The 19798-nt window shown below is 39.9% G+C and overlaps 1 protein-coding gene across 5 annotated transcripts in view; it reads right to left on the bottom strand.

Moving 5' to 3' along the window:
* wdcp (WD repeat and coiled coil containing) overlaps positions 1-10632 on the bottom strand; it is a 98609-nt gene extending 87977 nt beyond the window's left edge. For 3 of the 5 annotated variants that reach the window (XR_015752361.1, XM_043677002.2, XM_087977422.1), the window contains exons 1-3: positions 10520-10632; positions 4535-6440; positions 1064-1184 (exon numbers count right to left, since the gene is read on the bottom strand). Coding sequence is in view for 4 of the 5 variants with exons in the window: in XM_043677002.2 (XP_043532937.2) it covers positions 1064-1184; positions 4535-6430 (2017 nt within the window). In the remaining variant the exon portion in view is untranslated. Of the gene's footprint in view, positions 1-1063; positions 1185-4534; positions 6441-6562; positions 6630-10519 lie in introns of those variants that run through there. The other 2 variants (XM_043676992.2, XM_087977438.1) reach the window with 2 other exon arrangements.
* Positions 10633-19798: the final 9166 nt, after the last annotated feature.

Here is a 19798-nt window from a genome sequence, read left to right on the forward strand (position 1 = left end):
GACCCATACCCCTCCAAACATTTCTTATTCATGTACTTTTCAAATGTCTTTTAAACATTGTAATTGTACCCACATCTACCACTTCCTCTGGACGTTCATTCACACATGCATTAAAAAATTGCCCCGTATGTCTATTTTTAAAACTTTCTCCTCTCCCCTTAGAAAAAAATGCCCCCTTGCTTTGAAATCATATGATCAAAAAATTGGCTAAAGTTATTTGAATGAGTTTTGGATTACGTATTTGGGAGCTTTCAGTTCCATATAGATCTTTGATCTTCAAAACTTTAACATTCTGTGGCATAGCACAGGAAATGGTTGACAATTTTTTTCCCACCTCCTCCTCGGAGGTCACTTGACAGCTGCAGAAAACGTCTGATTCCCAAGTTTTGGCATAAAAAAGCACTTCATCACACAACCCGGCATAATGATTCCAGTATTGGTGGCAAGAATGGAAATGATTGAAAATCTACCATTAATCGCATCTGGAGACTAGTACTCTGTGAATCCTGTTGCAAGTCACAGTTCATCTCCAGCTCATTGGATGATAAAGCATCGTAGTGCCAGTGGTTGTACCCACAAGGATTTCTGCCATCCACATGCAGATAAAGATACTGGAAATGGTCGAGTCAGTGTGCATCACTCTGTGATGGCCCTAACCTTCAAACTTTCTTTTACCTTCAAGCCAAGAGTTTTCAACCTACGTGAACAAGTTACTGTGATAATTTAAAGACCCAAAAATGTTATTCATTAGCAGCATACTATTGGTGCTTTCTCCCATTATTAACAAAAAAAAAGTTAGCTTGGTTTCTCCAGTTAGGGAAATAAGTGACTGATGCTGTACCAGTAATTACGATATAGTAATCTCTGGAAAATAAATGCACAAAGACATAGTGCATATGGATGACAGATCCAACCTTTTATAAAATTATTGTTTTAGCACATGATACTTAAGGACTGAAAATCTTGTATCTCGGATTTGCCTAATACTTCTAATTCCGAAAATTGCTGTTGTCACCTCAGGAAGGCATCATACATTTTCTGTTTATAAACCAAGACTACTTACCATGAAACATTTCAACAGCAAAAATGTTAAAAACTTCCTGCACTGTATTCAGGCGAAGCCTGCCTTCACAAAGGGTAAATGCTCGTTTTTCATCCACAATGGTATTTTCTTGCAGTATTTTCTTCAAAAGCAAAGTTGATTTGAAAAAAAAGTTAAGTATTTCAAATATAATTTTCAACCAAAAATGCAAATGAATTTAACCATTAGCAATTGAATGTTTCATTCAATTATGTAACTTGCGTCATTATATTCATCAAAATGTGCATATTTGCCACAGGACGTTACAATAGGTTATTTTTGGGCTATAGGCTCTTGAGACTGAATGCTGCCCAGACTGATACAACTTTTCTTTCTCCAATGCCTATGGTGGTCCTAATGAAAATTATTTGCAACCCCCTTCAGATTCGCAAATTTCTGTTGAATGCAACTGAGTTGAAGGGCAATTTCACTCAGCTAGGTCAGACAGTTGGCATGGTAAATGGAAATGTCATACAGCAGAAGTTCGTTAGTCTGAATTTAAGAAATATTGTAATTACCTGTATATAGGAAAAGGGATTTTATTCCTCACTTTATAATGTATCTAACTGGTATGAAATGTTGAAACCGGATCCCAAATTGGAAGGATATTCCATTTACTAATTTTAATGAGTACATAAATAAATCAAAAACAAACTAAGTGTCACAGCAGAAATTTACTACTGAAATTTTAAGATTCAAAAGTAAAATATCATAGTGGCTTTTATAATGGATTTAATCATAGCTATTTTAATTGAATGGAAGAAATTTTTTTTTTCCCAATTTGCATATTAACTTTGGGTGTTCAATCTGCTAATGACAGAGATGTACTGTCCAGATTTTTCCTGCTGTCTCCTTTGAATTGCTGCAGCCAACTGTAGGTTGACTGGCTTTGGGTGGTTTCCATAATTGCCTGACAAAAATGTCTGGTGAGCACAGTCTCAAATGACAGTTAGATTGATCATGCTGGAAACCATAGAGACAAGTCAATACACAGCACATTTTGAAAAGCACAATGTTAAGCTGCATTTAGAACATAAATAACATAATTGATTCTTAAACATAAAACACTTCACAATGAACATCTAAGCTTCAGCGATGTTTATGTTGACAACACCATGTCGAATAGAAAATCCTAAGTGTTAAGGGTGTTTCATCACGGAATACTGGCTTAACATAATTTTAAACATACTATAAAAAGAAATTGCATCAATCGTCACCAAGATTCAACTAATTACAGTAATACTGCATACTATCAAAATAATATGCATCATAGGCCACATTTAAAATCATCAACGCTTATGCTGCCAAAAACCCAGTGAATAAGTTTACATCCAATTTTTCATTACTTGGATGTCCTTGTGACTACTATATTGATTAACATAGAGACATCACTCATTGATTGAGCTCTCAAGAAAGTCTGACACAACAAATCATTTCATATGCATGTGTTCTGAAATATTTGTATTAACTCTCTACACAAAAGCTTCCTATTATCGCAATATTTTGTAATTTTCCACATTGAAGAGTTCTATCCATGTTTAGAATGGGAGTTTCTTCAATAAAACCAATCCTCATACAGTATTGTGCAATCAAAGAACCAGATAATGATAAATTGCTCAAGCTTGTATCCAATGTTTATCAGTAATGTAAATGTCGAATTCAAATCATAAGTCTAACTTTCTAAGAAAACAGATTAAATATAAATCAAGTTTTTTTACTGCTTGAGTTTGGGCTTGATATTTTTGGCCCAAATTGTGACACCAAATTTCACAGAATTTTAACCTGTTCAAAATTCATTTGTTAAAGTTAGGCCTCAAGGTGAAAGTTAATAGGCATATACTTAAAATAGACTGTCCGGCTAACTTCCCAGATTATATCAGCACTATCCAAATTTTGCTGAAATTGTGCAGTCTGTTCATTTCTAACTCATTCTACAAATTGGCTTTTCGCATATAATTTTGCAAACAGAATAATTTTTAAAAGCTTTTCCAAGGCAAAATACAGAAGAAGTACACATTTTTTAAAAAGAAAGAGCTTGCTTGTCAGACAGTGAATGATCTGACACATCATTTGTAGCTTTTGGTTTGCATTCCATAAATGATAGTGTATTAAGAGGTGAGAGATGAAATAGACCAATAGAGATTGAACTCATAGGTTTTGCTCGTTGACAAAAGATATTAATTACCACTCATCTTTTGAGTAGAGATAAAGATGGAAAAGCAAATAAGGTTATGAAAGATAACAACAGAATATAATTGAAAAAGTTGGTCACGGAGTGCTTCTTATTTCAGTAATTGTTACTTCAATTCAAAGACACATGAAGGGTGGGGAAAGGATCTGGAATTTATGAGTGAGCACTTTTATTATTTCAAAATATACTTTATTCATAATATCATCCATAAGCACATGCAAATGTTCTAAATCATATGGTTACAGTCTTTGCAGAGATAAAAAAATCAAAACATTGGAACTTTGATACTTTTCAGAGCTTCCCTTCAGATGCAAAAAAAAAGCCATTTTCTTCTTATGAAAGAAACAACTTAAGTCTATTTTGAGGCATCGAAAGAGTCTGACAACTGAATGGACCACTGTTATACATTGGCAGAAAGACCCTAGATGGCCGTCTTTCCCACTGCGCCTTGGCAGCAGCTGCCCCGAGCTTGAGGATATCCCTCAGCACATAGTCCTGGTTGCTGGAATCTACAACACTCAGTCAAGATCAACTCTTTACACTGGAAGACTAACAAGTTTCAGGATATCAAATATCTTTCACTGAGTTAATGGCCGTCCAGGTGCAGTCAATTTTTGTCTGTGTGCATCCGAGGGAATATCCCGTAAAGCACAGAGTCCTGCATGACAGAACTGCTCAGGGCAAACCTCGAAACAAACCACTGCATCTCTCTCTAAACCTTTCCTACAGAAATGTGTAAAGGGAGCTGGTTAGTCATCTCCAATTAAAAGCAATTAACACCTGACAATTTGAATGTCAGTACCTTTGTATCCTCATTACTGCCAAAGAGAGGTGTAAGGTTTAGTTTATTTATTGTATAAAAATAAACTGATTTTCAGACATTGCATGCTTCAAAAGAAAATAATCAAGCTTACCGGATAAATCCTTCATGGGATAAAAATTTAATGCTGAATCTTATCCAGCATTATTTACATGTACACAGCCAAACATAAATAATGAGCTCATATTGAGAATAATTAGAACAATGAAACTTTTGAAAGATCCAGTTTCAGCCACTATAAATAAGCAATACATAAACCAGATCACACAACGTATCAACTTTCTTGGATTAAGTCTATCTTCTACACAGTAGTGGATCGAGATTCAAATTTTGAAGTCTTAATTTAAGACATTAAATAAAACACAATTATGACTTTTAAACTAAAAGCATATGATAAGCACCTACATTTTGAAAGTATAGTTAACATGGTCAAAATAAATACCTGATAAATGACATAAATGATGGATGGATCAGATGAATAGGCTACTGAAGACTTCTTTCCATTTTTTGCATAATCTGATATTTGAGAAAGGCACTGCTTTATCTCTGTTAAACTTTCAAATAATCTATCCATTTTCTTAGACAGTTGTTCCATTTTGTCATTTGCACTGTCACCAATATTTAGTGGAGTACTCGCAGGTGACTGGGTAACTTGGTCTCCATTAAATAAGACTGGGCTAGTCAAATTCCTATTTGGTGTGCCAAGTCCATGATTATCTATGGATCTATTTACAGATTCAGCATTGTAGCTTAAGATCACTGCAGGTTCACTAGGTGAGACTTGTCCGGATTGTTTTGGCATACTTGCTTCTGAGCTCTGCTCACTACTGCTGTTCTTTACTTCCTCAATCAATCTCTTTTTAATGTTTGGAAATTGAACTGCACAGTTTCCTGGCAATAATAGTTCTTTTCCTGTAAATCGCTCTTCCTTGGACAGATCTTCAAAATACTTCTTCATTCCAGAGATATTAATGCTAGGCTGCCCAAGTATCTCCGATGATACAGAACCATCATCCAACAGTAGCTTTTTAGTCATAAGTCTGATTAAATAACGGTCTGAATTCGAAGATGGGAGAAAAGCAACATCATTAATTTTTTGCCTCCCAACTAAGAGTAATAGTAGTTTCTCAGTCAGAAAACACAAGCCCTTTGGCCGTTCATTTTTGTGCAACTGTATTTGCTGAATGTTGGGCATACTTGAAGGGGTCACTGAATACACTAATATTATATTACAATTATTTGACGATACAGCAATTGTACTTCGACAAGGGTCAAAACACACAATATCAGGGACCAGAATTCCAGGGATGCTTACTTTTCTAGTTATGGTCACCTTTCTCTCAAAAGTTACTAGAATCAGATATGAAGAGTCATGGCCACTTCCAGTAAGGCAATCCCTGCGCTTCAGGTGAATAAGGGGGCTGGGATCAGATTTGCGATGAGTTGCCAGAAGATGAGTCAGGTCTAAAGGACTAGATGTTGAAAGTATTGGGCCTTCTGCCAAAGACCTTGAGGAATCTACTGATTTTCTCCTCATGTTCATTGACTGGTTTTCTTCAACTGCCAACATTGTGGGTCTTGACATCAACGATCCAGTTTCTGACATAGGAGAAATATCGAAGGTAGCACCAGCATTCAGGCTACAGATTTTATCAAGGGGCAATTCAGTTGTCACAACCACTTGAAAATCCAAACATGCCTCTATTGCACAGATGCGTCCTCCAACATCAAATATGGGGCAAAAATTACATGCGTGAAGAGTCTTTTGGTTATTATTCCAAATGTATGAATGAAGGGCACTGCCTACAGCAATCACTAGACGGTTCCCATCTGTAGTCCAACAGGCACAGTGAATCAAGCCACTACCTTTAATATCTGCTTTAACTCTACGGTTATCAATCTGTACTGCAAACAAAACAGAAGCATCTCTCTTTGTTAATACCACCAAGACATCATGTTTTGGATGCCACACACAGCCTTGTTGCAATATTGGAAAAATCTCTCCCAGTTCACAAGTTTGCGAAACCAAAAGCTTGTTGTGTTCCAAGGTGCTGTTTTGTAACTGCCATACTGTTACATGCTTTTTATGCTGCACAGCAAGCAATGCCAAAGCCCCTGTACAACAAACAGGACCCCAGTGAAGGCCACTGACGTGTTCAAAACTTCCAATGACATTGCTGTCGCCAAACTTGACCTCACCATTGACTAGGTAAATGGCAGTGAGAGCAACCTGTTTTCCATCTGTCCAGGCAATCCCATGAAGTGGATGAACAGCTTGATGTAATACATTAATTCCAGTCCGCAGTAATTTTGCTTTTCCAAGCTCCATGTTGATCATCTGAAGAATTCTAGAGGTAATTGAAAAACAATTATCATACTTGAACTAGCAGCATATTTTCTCCATATTACTTGCGTAGACCTTAATGCTGTATACATATAATCAAGTCAAAGCAATTTCATCTGTTAATACCTGCAGTACCATTGAAGGAACGGCTCATTGAAATGATCAGCACAATCTGCTCCTACAGCACTCCGTCACCTATCTAAAACTCCTTCAATACAGCTGTCCAAAAGAAGAAAGCTGCAGCATTTAATCCATAATGACACCTGAGCTGATTATTCTTTTTAGTAGTCCAAGCTAAAAACGACAGATAATTGAGCCTCTCAGCAGAAATTACACTAATGAGTCACATGAATACTAAATGTGTTGCTTTCCCATTGCAAAAAGTATATCAGGAATGAATGTTTATTGGTGTTTCTTAAAGATTTAGAGGAAAAGAATATATTTCTTGGTGTTTAGTAACGATTGAGGAAAATGGAAGCAACATGGAGCAAATTATGATCTAAATTGTTGAACTCAATATTGAGTCTGGAAGGCTCTGAAGTGCCTAACTGAAGGATAAGGGGCTGTTCCTTAAGCTTATTTTATGCCTCACTGAAACACTGCAGTATGCAGAGGATAGACGTCAACATGAAAGCAGGGTGAAGAATTAAAACAACAGACTATCAAAGAATTGGGTCACGGTTGCACACTGACTACATGTGTTCTGCAAAACTGGTTACCCGATCTGTGTTTGGTCTTCACAGTGTACAGGAGACCACATTATGAGAAGCAAACATAGCAGGCTGGATTGACGTCATGTAAATCACTACTTCATCTGGATGGAGCATTTAGGATCCTGGACAGTGAAGAGAGGTGTTAAATGGTAGGGAGTTACGTATTTTACATTTGCACGGAGAATTATTCATTCGATCAGATGGCGCAAATGACTAGTGTGGGTTCAATTCCCATTGGTTGAGGTATACTAGGGGCCTACCTCCTTAATTTGCACTTGAAAGTGGAAGGTGAAAACAAACCAAGGTAACTCAAGTTGAAGCATGAGCAGTCAATAGGCCAAGGACATAAAGGCAGAATACCTATACCATATCATATCATCATAACTATGGGATAGCCAAAGCAGTTCCCACTCTTACCTTTAAGACTATCACCACAATCAAACACACATCCATTGCTACAGATATTCTGGTTAATTTGGTGTGTTTGCAAGAGGAATTAAACTACAGTACTGGAGAAATTTATGTTCTTTGACAAATAATAATGTTAATATTTTATATCCACCTGAAGCAGCAGATTGGGACATTTAAGATCTCATCAAAAAGTTGATATGTCTGAAAATGTATTTTAAATGGCAACCCTCATCAATTTTTTAAAAAGATGTTGGGATGGCAAGGCAGCGTTCGCAGCCCATATTTGAGTATGAGGGCATGTTGAATGGAACTTGGCCACCACCAGACAGGGATGTCCATAAAGGAAATCAGTGATTTTTGTTTAAGACAATAAAAGAGCTTTCATTTTCATTTTTGACAAATATACAAAAATCTGATTTGTTTAAAATTAATCTTGCTATTTACCTTGATGAAATTCCAAGGCATAATCGAAAGTCTGCTAGCCCAGCACATAACCACAGTACTGATTTTAATAATTCAGTGGAGTTACTTTGATGTCCTATTGCCTCATTCTAATAATAAAAATGTTATTTAAACTTTAAAAAACACCAAGAGCTAAAATCTTTCATTCACAGTTCTTTCCAATCTTACTATTTAATAGTGCAGCTTGCATTGCCTCATACAGGGTATCAACACTCTATACATAAACTTGTCCAATATCCAGTAGCAGATTAGCAGAAATTTCTTCCAACTAAAAGCCATTATCTTTGATGTCTACTACAAATACTAATCTTTAGAAACTGACTTCATTCCTTTCCCTTGCAACTGAGGCTGATCAGTATTTAGTTATGTTTGATCTTGAGATAAACTACGAATATATACCAAAATCACCTACCTTCATCACAGGAACATTACTCAACTGTCCCTGCCTCAATTTATGTGCTAGCAAAACCAGCATTTACGACTTCAACATTCTCCTGTCCAATCTTTCACCTTGCATTCTTCATCAAAATGACCGCATTTAAAACTCTGTTGCTGCATTCTAAAGTAGTCCTGTTCACCCATCACCACTGTTCGCTCTGACCTACAATGGCTCCAACTATAGTAATGTCTTGATTTTTAAATCATTTAATAAAAACTCCCTTTATGGTCTTTTCCCTTCTCCAGTGCTCCAATACTGCTCCAATTCTGCCTTTTTGCACATCCATATTATTTCCTCAGTCATTAAAGATCCTGCCTTTGGCTGTCTGAACCAAATTATTCCACCTTTATTTCTCCATCCTGCATTAAGACATTCCTTAAAACTAAGCTCGAAGCAGGCTTTTAGTCATCTGTAATAACAACTAAATGAGTCAGTGTCAAATTTTGCTTAATAACTATCACCTTGAGGTGTTTTATATTAAAAAAGCTGTACTAATGTTATGAAGTTACCGTAGCCCCCGCAGAACATTAAAACTGCATTCTCAGAGAGAGATAACTTGTGGTGTTTTAACCCAAGGGTCACCATGCCTCAGGCAAGGTGAGGGGTTGAGAAGGAGAGTCCTTCATGGTAACCTCAGTTAGTGCAGGAATTGAAGCCACACAGGAATAACTGTGCATCTCAAACCAGCCATCCAGCCAACTGAGCTATTTTTTTAATATGAATAGTATATAAACAATCTTTAAAAACACTAATAACTAAATACATTAGAATAAGTTTTAAATCATGAGGGAAATCAGTAAAAAGAGAATCCTTCCTTCATTGGCAATCTTTTAATGATTTTATTGAATGGCAAAACAGCCTCAATGGGCTGAATGGCCAAGTTCTGCTGCTACATTGGACGGTCTTAACATACCGTCTATTCTACTAGTTTCCCAAAAACTCTCTCAACAATAATTTCACACCATTTCAAGACACAATTCCTTTCAAGAACATGTTCATAATGGCAAACTTTGTTCCGAGGATCTGAAACAGAAATAGATTTCACAATTATCACTTCAAAAATAGAGATAGGAGGCTCATAAACCATTTGAGGGTGCTAGCCTGTCAAGACCTAAGAAACTTAAAAATAGGATTCAGGACAGCCCATTCCTGATGGAGGGCTTTTGTCTGAAATGTCGATTTTCCTGCTCCTCGGATGCTGCCTGAACTGCTGTGCTTTTCCACCACCACTCTAATCGTGACTCTAATCTCCAGCATCTGCAGTACCCACTTCTGCCCATTCAACCCTTTGTGCCTGCTGCTTCACTCAAAACAATCAATACACGTAGAAAAGCCCTTGAAGAGGAAAGGTTTGGAGGGACATGGCCAGAAGCAGGCAGGTGGGACCAGTTTAGTTAGGGATTATGTTCAGCATGGTATGGCTGGACCAAAGAGTCTGTTTCCGTGCTGGCTGACTCAAATCTATGATGGTGGCTGATTATCCAACTGTGCCCTGTTCCCACTTTCTCACCTTACCCTTTGCTCCCTTTCTCTCTATATCCAACTGCTTCTTGAAAACATTTTGATTTGGCCTCAACCGCTTTCTGAGACAGCAAATTCCGCAGACCAAATACCCTCTGGTGGAAGAAACTTTTCATCTCAGCAAGAGATAACTTGCATTTATGCTGCGTTCTAGCACTTTGGGAAGTCTCAAAGCCAATGCAAGTGAGTTGCAACTAATCAGGGCTGGGCGAAAGTGAAGACAGGAGATTAGAGTGTGGTGCTGGAGAAGCACAGCAAGTCAGGCAGAAGAAGGACGTTTGGGGCAAAAGCCCTTCATCTGGAACTAATCATAGCTGGTCGTTCGTGCACAGCTAAGCCCCCGCAAACAATAAGAATAAATGACCAGCTGAATGATTTGTTGTTGTTGAGCAGGTGACCAAACAGCGCAGCCTGTTTGGGGTGCAACCCACCCGCACATGGCGGGGGAAGGGAAGCAGGTGGCGCCGGGACGGAACGAGAGAGTTGGGCGAAACCTGTTGCGTTTCGACGAGCCCGAGTGATGGCGGTGACACTCACCCGGCGATCGCCTTCCCGAAGCCTCCCTCCCCTCACTACACCACCCCAGGGGCTGCATCAAAATCAGAGAGCATTCAACTGCTCTGCCGCGGAATGCTCAACCGGAAGCTCGCCCCTAGCAACGGTCTTACTTCCGGTCTGGGGGCATGGAGGGCTTCACGCATGCGCGAAGGGCTCCTTCTGACAGAAGGGGAGTTTGGGTGGGGGACTGTGCCTGAGCTATTGGTAAAATACTGGCTATCTTCCCACTCTCCACCTCCATAATAAACCTCAACAATATGAGGAACTTTTAACAAAGAAAAAAGGAGCCAAGGTATCGAATTTTCTGCTTTTACATTGGTGATGGATGATCAGAGAGCTGCTAGCATTTGTCAAACAGTTGGGAACATCTTGAAGTTAAGATAAGGGAAGATAAGTTCAAACCACTTGAAAATAAAGTTAGAGCTGGATGGAGGAATTTGTTCCTTTTGTTTGTTAAACAAACTTCACATAATTAATGATTTTGGTGAGACATCTTGAATGTGAAAAGGAGAAAGCCAACACTAGGGATTAGATTACTTATGGTGTGGAAACAGGCCCTTCAACCCAACAAGTCTACACCGACCCTCCGAAGAGCAACCCACCCAGACTCACTCCCCAACACTACAAGCAATTTAGCATAGCCAATTCACCTAATCTGCATATCTTTGGACTGTGGGAGGAAACCCAAGCAGACACAGGGAGAATGTGCAAACTCCACACAGACAGTTGCCCGAGGCTGGAATTGAACCCAGATCTCTGGCGCTATGAGGCAGCAGTGCTAACCACTGAGTCACCATGCTGCCCAACTGCTCCACTTATTGGAGTTCACTACACCAATTAACAATAAGCAAAGAGTTTCATTTCTTTCGTGCTTTTCATGATCACTAAACATCTCAAAGCACCTTGCAGCCAATTATGAATTTTTGAAGGATAGTTACTGTTCTAATGTAGGAGGCGTAGCAGTTATTTTGTGCTCAGCAAGTATCTACAAAGAAATGTGATAGTGAACAGTTTTTTGTGGTATTGACTGAGGGATAAACATTGATCGGCTTACCATAGATAGCTTCTTTCCCCCCGCCTCCCACCACCTTTTCTTTGAAATAGTGCCGTGGAGTTTTGTATATCCACCTTAGCAGGCAGAATGAGGCCTTTGTTTAATTTCTTATCCGAAACATGGCATCTCCAATAGTGCAATACTCCCACATATTGCACAAGAGTGTCAGCCTTAATTTTCTCCTCAAGCCCTCATTTACATCCCAGGTCTCCTTAAATTAGTTGTTATATCTTTTTATTAATATGCTTAAATTCCTGAACATTGTATTTGTTACCACATTCAAGAGGAGCAACAGAACTTTCACAAACAGAAAGATGTTTCAGATTTGGAAATACCAGTATAGTATTTTTGCAATGAACTAACCTTTATCTTGTTTACCACTAAAAGCGTTTTTGTAATTTACTTTTATAACAGAAAACTCAAAGCTAACAGGTATAAGATTGTAGTTCACTGGCTACTCTGCAGACATGTCCAGTATCATTATGACAGCCTTGGTGTCATTCTTTGTTTTATAATGCTTATGTTAAGCATCTTGGGCCATTTCATTTTGTTAGATACATTACATCAATGTGTTGCTGTAGATGTGCAAAATTTAACTGAGATAGTAATAACGTGTTACCATAATTCGAAATCTGAAACTCTTTTCTCTTTGTGATAGTTTACACTCCATAAATACATAAGATGTACAGGGTGTAGGTTTGCTCGCTGAGCTGTAGGTTTGATATCCAGATGTTTCATTACCTGGCTAGATAACATCATCATGATATCAAACCTACAGCTCAGCGAGCAAACCTACACCCTAAACCTCAACCTGAGCTACAAACCTTCACAAACCTTGTGAAAACCTATGGGCGCAACATGCTACAACTGGCCCGAAGATGGGAAAGGAAAGATGATGTTACCTAGCCAGGTAATGAAACGTCTGGATATCAAACCTACAGCTCAGCGAGCAAACCTACACCCTAAACCTCAACTTGAGCTACAAACCTTCACAAACCTTGTGAAAACCTATGGGCGCAACACGCTACAATTGGCCCGAAGATGGGAAAGGAAAGATGATGTTACCTAGCCAGGTAATGAAATGTCTGGATATCAAACCTACAGCTCAGCGAGCAAACCTACACCCTAAACCTCAACCTGAGCTACAAACCTTCACAAACCTTGTGAACATAAGATGTACCTCCAGTTCCTCTGGTGATGTTTGGAATTTAAATTCCCATTAACTCCCACTGATGGTGCTCATGACCGGCAGTGGAAAATAATGATTGCCATTAAAGGATAAAATCATTTTTGTAACTCAACCAAACTATTTTGAGTGTTGGAGATGAGGTGGAATGAACTGTAGTTTCTTTAAGCTCATTGTTTCTAGCCAGGTAATTGGGAGGCCTTATCCTTGATTGAACAATTTATTGGCCACCTACTCGTTCACTAACTTGTGAAAATGAAAAACATTTTGGCAGATTTTTGTACAGTGTTCCAAACTTTGCAGCTCTTCAGAAATGGCAGGTGGGATCTGGATACAGAAGTTTTGACCACATTTCTATCAGGACTGTTTTTTGCCAGCAGTGGAACGGGGATAAGTTTGTGATTCATTAAGGATTCCGAACTCAACAAGGCCATTCAAACTCTATGCTCAGTTCAAACAAACCCCACCTTGGCTGAAAGTGTCTGATGATATAGGCATCAATGTCATTGTCAAGCAGCTACAATCTATGTAACTACCATTATCTGAAGGTTTTTAAAAAAAAGGCCCACTCTTTAAACTTCAGGAAAAAATGCCTGAGTGTGTAAAAAAAAGCCTCAGACCAGTTTGAATGAAGTGCACAGGTTATAAAAAAAAATCAACAACCCTTTGTTGGGATATTGTGTGGATGAGCAAAGGGATCTTGGTGTCCAAGTACACAGATCTCTGAAAGTTGCCACCCAGGTAAATAGTACGGTGAAGAAGGCATATGGCGTACTGGCTTTTATTGGTAGAGGAATTGAGTTCCGGAGCCCTGAGGTCATGTTGCAGTTGTATAAGACTCTGATGCGGCCGCATCTGGAGTATTGTGTGCAGTTTTGGTCGCCATACTATAGGCACTGGAACGGGTGCAGAGGAGGTTTACCAGGATGTTGCCTGGTATGGTAGGAAGATCGTATGAGGAAAGGCTGAGGCACTTGGGGCTGTTTTCTTTGGAGAAAAGAAGGTTTAGGGGTGACTTGATAGAGGTGTACAAGATGATTAGGGGTTTAGATAGGGTTGACCATGAGAACCTTTTTCCACGTATGGAGTCAGCTATTACGAGGGGGCGTAGCTTTAAATTAAGGGGTGGTAGGTATAGGACAGATGTTAGAGGTAGATTCTTTACTCAGCGAGTCGTGAGTTCATGGAATGCCCTGCCAGTAGCAGTGGTGGACTCTCCCTCTTTATGGGCATTTAAACGGGCATTGGATAGGCACATGGAGGATGGTGGGCTAGTGTAGGTTAGGTGGGCTTGGATCGGCGCAACATCGAGGGCCAAAGGGCCTGTACTGCGCTGTATTTTTCTATGTCTATGTTAACTCCCCTTCCACTCCGCCAAGGACATAAAAGTCCTGGGCTTCATCCACTGCCAAATTCTAGCCACCCGACACCTGGAGGAAGAACGCCTTGGTACCCTCCAACCACACGGGATCAATATTGATTTCACCAGTTTGCTCATCTCCCCTCCCCCTACCTTATACCAGATCCAAACCTCCAACTCAGCACCGCCCTCTTGAACTGTCCTCCCTGTTTATCTTCCTTCCCACATATCTGCTACACCCTCCACTCCAACCTGTCACCATCACTCCCCACCTTCATCTATCGCATTCCCAGCTACCTTTTCCCCACCGTACTCCACTCAATTTATCTCTCAGCCCCCTTGAGCACCCCCCACATTCCTGCTCAACATAGACTCTCCTGATCCTCAGATGCTGCCTGACCAGCTGTTCATTTCCAGCACCACACTTTTTGACTCTTTGAACTAGTTGAACTGGCACAAATGTACTTCAGGCCATAGGGTGGGTAAGGTCATTAAAACCTGTGAGAGATAATGGGCTGGATGGCCTAGAAACTTCTAAAACAAATGGAATAAAGTGTTTTGGTGAGTTGGGAAATATCCTGACCAAAATGCTCTGCTTCATTTGCCAAGATCTAATCCATGTGTGTCAAAAAGCTGCCCACCCATTTCAAATTCAATTTTTCAAACAACTCCTCTGATTCTGTATTAGAATGGATCTGGAGGCTTTTTCCTGTTTGCGAAATACTACATTACAATAATTGTGGCTGAGCTGAAATTAAGTAATTTAACTTCCTGTGATGCTGTTATCACATTATTGTTGGCTGGAATCATTATCAATTGTGTGGCCTACATGAAACAATGCACTGTTAAGCACCAGAACCATATGACACTTGGGAACCCATTATTGCCAAAGATCGCCACTAAAAACAATATCCCAACAAAGATGGCAATCATATTACATTGAGTTGTGCTGAAGGAGTTTGATTGAGTATTTCTTCCTTTATAGTAGGTGTGTGAAGAAGAAGGGGAGCAACCCTTTTAAAGAGCATGTGAGTCAAGGAAGGCTGAACTACAGCTCACTCACAATGAGTCATTTGTATCCATTATCTAAACTGTAAAATATCACACAGTGCGCACTCATAGAAATATATGCATTGTAACTCCTACTTAAAGCAGGAGTTCATGATTCAGCTCATAAGATAACAATCAGAGAACTGTAATTTCACTCCCTACGTCAGTATGCCGTTGCCTAACAACTTTGCTAATGAGCTAGAATTAAAGAAAAATAACAAACATTTGCCCAATTACATGGTCACAAAATCATATGAGCAGAAAGCTAAAGTATCAGTTTGTACTGCCAGCCAAAAAAATGAAATTTTAAATTTGCCTTTCTAAACTAAATAATTATTAATAAGGCTTATTAATCACTGCAATATCAAACATTTTTTTTATTGTTGTTAAAATATAATTCCTAGCAAGATTCCACAATCCAGCACCTCTCGTAGGAAACAACACTTGCAGATTGGATTACAGGAAATATCTTTTAGGCGAAGCTCCATTTGGGAAAACGTAGATATTCTGTTACATTCTATTTCTGTTTATTGGTGTATTTTAAGTTAACCTTTTATACTTTGCGTATAGATCATAGAAGGTCATAGAATGTCTCCAGTATGGAAACAGGCCATTTGGCCCAACAAGTCCACATTGACCCTCTGAAGAATAACCCACCCAGACCCATTCCCCTACCCTGTTTCTCAATATATATTTGTATGGTGTGAATTTCTCTCCTATCTCCACTCACTATAACCAGTTAACCCATTATTTATTATAAATGTCTATAGAACATTACACTGCAGAACAGGCCCTTCGGCCCTAGATTTTGCACTAACCTGTGAAACCAATCTGAAGCCGATCTAACCTACACTATTCTATTTTCATGCATATGTTTATCCAATAACCATTTAAATGCCCTTAAAGTTGGTGAGTCTACTACTGTTGCAGGCAGGCCATTCCATGCCCCTATTATTCTCTGAGTAAAGAAACTACCTCTGAAATCTGTCCTATATCTATCACCCCTCAATTTAAAGCTATATTTCCTCATGCTAGCCATCACTATCTGAGGAAAAGATTCTCACTGCCCACTCTGTCTAACCCTGTGATTATCTTGTATGTCTCAATTAAGTCATCTCTCAACCTCCTTCTCTCTAACGAAAACAGCCTCAAGTCCCTCAGCCTTTCCTCAAGACCTTCCCTCCAATACCAGGCAACATCCTAGTAAATCTCCTTTGAACCCTTTCCAAAGCTTCCGCATCCTTCCTATAATGCAGTGACCAGAACTGTATGCAATATTCAAAATGCAGCTGCACCAGAGTTTTGTACAGTTGCAGCATAACCTCATGGCTCTGATCTAAACCGCTAAATCACCCTCAATCCCATGCCTCCATATTTTGTGCAATAGTCTACCATGAGCTACCTTATCAAACGCCTTACTGAAATCCATATATACCACATCAACTGCTTTACCCTTGTCCATCTGTTTGGTCACCTTCTCAAAGAACTCAATAAGGTTTGTGAGGCACGGCCTACCCTTCACAAAACCATGTTGACTATCCCTAATCAACTCATTCATTTTCAGATGATTATAAATCCAATCACTTATAACCTTTTCCAACACCGTACCCACAACTGAAGTAAGGCTTACTAGTCTATTATTACCAGGGTTGTCCCTACTCCCCTTCTTGAACAAGGGGACAACATGTGCTATCCTCTAGTCTTCTGGCACCATTCATGTAGACAATGACATCATAAAGATCAAAGCCAAAGGCTCTGAAATCTCCTCCCTGGTTTCCCAGAGAATCTGAGGATAAATCCCATCTGGCCCAGGGGACTTATCTATTTTAACACTTTCCAAAATTGCTAACACCTCCTCCTTGTGAACCTTAATCCTTTCCAGTCTAATAGGCTGTATCTCAGTATTCACCTTGACAACATTGTCGTTTTTCAGTGTGAATATGGATGAAAATATTCATTTAGCGTTTTTCCTATCTCCTCAGACTCCACGCACAACTTCCCACTACTGTCCTTGATTGGTCCTAACCTGACACTAGTCATTCTTTTATTTCTAATATACCTATATAGAAAGTTTTAGGGTTTTCCCTGTTGCTATCTGCCAAGATTTGGCGATGCCGGTGTTGGACTGGGGTGTACAAAGTTAAAAATCACACAACACCAGGTTATAGTCCAACAGGTTTAATTGGAAGCACACTAGCTTCGCTCCGAAAGCTAGTGTGCTTCCAATTAAACCTGTTGGACTATAACCTGGTGTTGTGTGGTTTTTAGCTATCTGCCAACAACTTCTCATGTCCCTTCCTGGCTCTTCTTAGCTCTCTCTTTCAGTCTTTCCTGGCTAACTTGTAACTCTCAAGCGCCCTAACTCAGCCTTCACAACTCATCCATACATAAGTCGCCTTCTTCCTCTTGACAAGGGATTCAACATCTTTAGTAAACCACGGCTCCCTCGCTCGACCACTTCCTCCCTTCCTGACGGGTACGTACTTATCAAGGACATGCAATAGCTGATCCTTGAATAAGCTCCACATTTCAATTGCGTCCATCCCCTGCAGTTTCCTTCCCCATCCTATGCATCCTAAATCTTGCCTAATCACATTGTAATTGCCTTTTCCTCAGCTATAACTCTTGCCTGTGGTATATATCTATCCCTTTCCATCGCTAAAGTAAACATAACCAAATTGTGGTCACTATCACCCAAGTGCTCACCTACCTCCAAATCTGACACCAGGACTGGTTCATTGCTAGTACCAAATCCAACGTGGCCTCATCCCTTGTTGGCCTGTATACATATTGTTTCAGGAAACTCTCCTGCACACACTGGACAAAAACTAAAGACCCATCTAAAGTACTCAAACTATATTTCCAGTCAATATTTGGAAAGTTAAAGGCCCCCATAACAATACCCTGTTACTCTTACTCCTATCCAGAATCATCTTTTCCTCTACTTCTCTCGTACTATTCGGAGGCCTATCGAAAATCCCAACAGGGTGACCTCTCCTTTCCTGTTTCGAACCTCAGCCCATAGTACTTCAGTAAACAAATCCTCAAATGTCCTTTCTGCCACCATAAAAGTGTCCTTGACAAACAATGCCACACCTTCCCTTCTTTTACCACCTTCCCTGTTCTTACTGAAACATTAAAATCACAGAACTTGCAACAACCATTCCTGTCCCTGTTCTATCCATGTCTCCGAAATGTCCACAACATCGAAGTCCCAGGTACCAACCCATGCTCCAAGCTCGCCCGCCTTATTCTGGATGCTTTTGGTGTTGAAGTAGACACACTTCAAACCACCTTACTGCTTGCCAATGCACTCTTGTGACCTTGAAGCCTTATTTCTGACCTCACTACTCAACCTCCTGGACACTGGAGCTACAAGTTAGGTTCCCATCCCCCAGTTGAGTAAGTTTAAACCCTCCGGAAGAGCATTCACAAATTCCCCCCCCCCCTCCCCAGGATATTGGTACCCGACTGGTTCAGGTGTAGACCATCCTGTTTGCAGAGGTCTCACCTGCCCCAGAATGAGTTCCAATTATCCAGGTATCCAAAACTCTCCCTCCTGCACCATCCCTGTAGCCACGTATTCCACTCCTCCCTCTCCCTATTCCTCACCTCGCTAGCACGTGGCATGCGTAACAAACCGGAGATAACGACTCTGTTTGTTCTAGCTCCAAGCTTCCACCTTAGCTCCCTGAATTTCTGCCTTAAAACCCCAATCCTTTTCCAACCTATGTTGTTAATGCCTATGTGGACCATGACTTGGGGCTGCTCCCCGTCCCCATCAAGGATCCCGAAAACACGATCCGAGATATCATGAACCCTGGCATCTGGGAGGCAGCACACCGACCGTGAGTGTCTCTCCTTTTTACAGAACCTCCAATCTGCCCCCCTAATTATGGAGTCCCCAATGACTAATGCTCTTCTCCTCCCCACCCCCGCCCCTTTTCCTTCTGAGCAACAGGGACAGAGTCTGTGCCAGAGACCTATACTGTATGGGTTAACCTTGGTAACTCGTTTTCTTTCTCTCTCTCCTCCCCCCCTCCCCCCTAAAAAATCACAATATCCAAAATGGTATACTTGTATTGAGGGGAACAGCAACAGGAGCTGTCTCCTCTTTAAATTTAATCAATGTCACAGCTATACTCTGAGGTAGTAAATTTCACAGATTCATATCCCTTGAAGAGAAGTAATTCAGCTCATTTCTGTTTTAAATCTGTTGTCAGTTATCATAAAACTATGACCTCTCATTCTAGATTGCTTCACATGAGGAAACATCCATTCTATGTCAATTTCATAAATCCCTTTGTGCACCTTGCATATCTCAGTTAGATCCCTTCTCATTCTTTCAAACTCCAGAGAATATAGGCCTCAACTGCTCAATCTCTCTTCATAAGAAAAACAGAATGGACAAACAATAGGAATATTGTTGAAAAAGACATTTTGATGAACATTTCTGTCTTGCACCCATCAGGACAATTTTACAAGAATACCAATTCAAGGGAAAACCAACATTTTACTGCATGAGGGGAAATTGATTAGTTCACAAATAGATTCTGATTGGTGGGGATACCATGGAGAATGCACCAATTAATATTGTTAATCAAAAGG

The sequence above is a fragment of the Chiloscyllium plagiosum genome, unplaced genomic scaffold, assembly GCF_037043375.1.
Source record: "Chiloscyllium plagiosum isolate Xiang-an unplaced genomic scaffold, Cpla_swu_hap1 HiC_scaffold_3, whole genome shotgun sequence".
Taxonomy (NCBI): domain Eukaryota; kingdom Metazoa; phylum Chordata; class Chondrichthyes; order Orectolobiformes; family Hemiscylliidae; genus Chiloscyllium; species Chiloscyllium plagiosum.